The 1,755-nt window shown below is 64.8% G+C and overlaps 1 protein-coding gene across 1 annotated transcript in view; it reads right to left on the reverse strand.

Annotated features, from left to right (window-relative positions):
- Positions 1 to 117: 117 nt before the first annotated feature.
- Positions 118 to 1,755, reverse strand: part of AMBP (alpha-1-microglobulin/bikunin precursor) — a gene marked incomplete at its 3' end in the record, with an annotated part of 5,123 nt that continues 3,485 nt past the window's right edge. The window contains exons 7-9 of the mRNA XM_010144991.1: positions 1,286 to 1,323; positions 398 to 476; positions 118 to 285 (exon numbers count right to left, since the gene is read on the reverse strand). Of these exons, the coding sequence (XP_010143293.1) occupies positions 118 to 285; positions 398 to 476; positions 1,286 to 1,323 (285 nt within the window). The remainder of the gene's footprint in view (positions 286 to 397; positions 477 to 1,285; positions 1,324 to 1,755) is intronic.

Genomic DNA, 1,755 nt, shown 5'->3' on the forward strand with positions numbered 1-1,755 from the left:
GCCTCAGCACAGGCACCCCCCATGCCCTCGCCCTGCCGGGGTGTCCCCGGTGGATGTCTCCCATTGGGGTGTCTCATCGGGGTGTCCCCGCTGGGGTGTCCCCAGTGGCCCGCTCACCCTCGGTCCGGCACGCCTGCAGACACTCCTTCTCCGAGTAGAAGTTGTTGCCGTTGCCCAAGCAGCCGCCGTAGAGGAAGGTTTCGCAGGCCATGGAGGAGGAGTTGTAGAAGAAGCGGGAGACCATCCCGCTGCAGGGCCCGGGGTCCCGGCTCAGCCGGCACGAGTCTGCGGGCAAGAGGCACGGGGTGTCACCGGCAAAGGGGGACGCGGGGCAGGGAGAGGCTCGAGGCCGCCGCCCCCCGCCGGGGCGATGCAGCCCCCCTCCCCTGGGACGTACCTTCCTTGTTGCCAGCGTAGGAGGGCAGGGGTCCCGTGGCCGAGCCCTCCTCAGGGGGCAGGACTGCTCTCCGCGCCCTCTGCAAGGGGAGGAAGCACAGAGCTGCCACCAGCCCCTGCCCATGGGACCTGCTGCCCACCTCATTGCCCCCAGACCCCTGCTGCCCCCGGGATGGGCTGTGTCCAGGGCAGCTCTGCTGAGCACTGCAGCCCACGCAGGCTCCAACCCTCCTTGGTGCTCCCAGCACGTCCCCAGTCATTCACCTGGGGTCCCTCCACACCTCGCAGCCCTCCCAGCCCTGTGCTCCTCCTGCCTGGGGGCTGGGACCGTGTGGTGTGGACAGAGATGCCCAAAGTGCTCAGTCAGGCCCTGTGCTGGGGACGTGTCCCTGCTCTTGCTGATGCGAGGTGGTGTGTTACCTGCTCTCGAGTCATCTGGGTTGTTTCTCCTATGAAAGTCCCACTCCCCCTTGAAAATCAGTCCAAACCCAGCCCTGTGAGACCGGGAGGTGCTGGAATGGTAGCCAGAGGACCAGCGGGGTGCTGAGCTGCCTCCCCATCCCTGGAGGGTGGTGATGAGACACCAGGCTCTGCATGTGGCAACTTTCACCCCATGAAAAAAATCAGAGCAGGAGGGGCCATTGCCTTCCTCTTGGAAACAAGCCCTGGAGCCACCTGGCCCCAGGCCCCTCAGCCTGCGCCCCCGTCCTCGCAGCCAAGCCCGTCAGCAAAGGCGAAGGAGCTTCTCCCAGGGTGGTCAGGGGAGCCACTGCCCAGACACGTTCTGCCCATGGAGCCTGGACCTGACAGCAGGTCTCCAGTGGGTTTGGCTTGGAGGGGATGTTCCCAGCCTTGATCCATCCCAGGAGGTCCCAGCTGCACCACTCACCTGGGGGGCAGCTGCAGTGTCCTGAGGAACGCATTCACCTGGCCCAGAGACAGGAGAGACCATCAGCGGTGTGAGAGGGGGGTGTCCCAACAAACTCATCTCACCATGGTCCTGCACCATGCACACACTGGACCCCGCAGAAGGGGACACCCTCCCACTTTCACCCCAACGTTCTTCCCCTCTTGCTGCTTTCCACCTCCCACTCACAGGGCCGCTTGCATCACGCCAGCACCTCTGGCTGCTCCTCAGGAGCTCCTCCTGCGCGTCCCTGGGTGTCCTGCCCTGCACCCTCACCCAGCTCAGCGTTGTGGGTGCATTGACCTGACAGCCCAGCAAGGACCCCACCGACTGGAAGGTGATGGAAACCTGACTGATATGTGGCCTTATCTCCTTCCCATCCTGTCCTATCAAAGCCCTCGTCTCTCCTCTCTCCACACTGACCGTCCCCGCACCTCCCCAGCCTCGCACAC

Source organism: Buceros rhinoceros, unplaced genomic scaffold, assembly GCF_000710305.1.
Source record: "Buceros rhinoceros silvestris isolate BGI_N320 unplaced genomic scaffold, ASM71030v1 scaffold13951, whole genome shotgun sequence".
Taxonomy (NCBI): Eukaryota; Metazoa; Chordata; class Aves; order Bucerotiformes; family Bucerotidae; genus Buceros; species Buceros rhinoceros.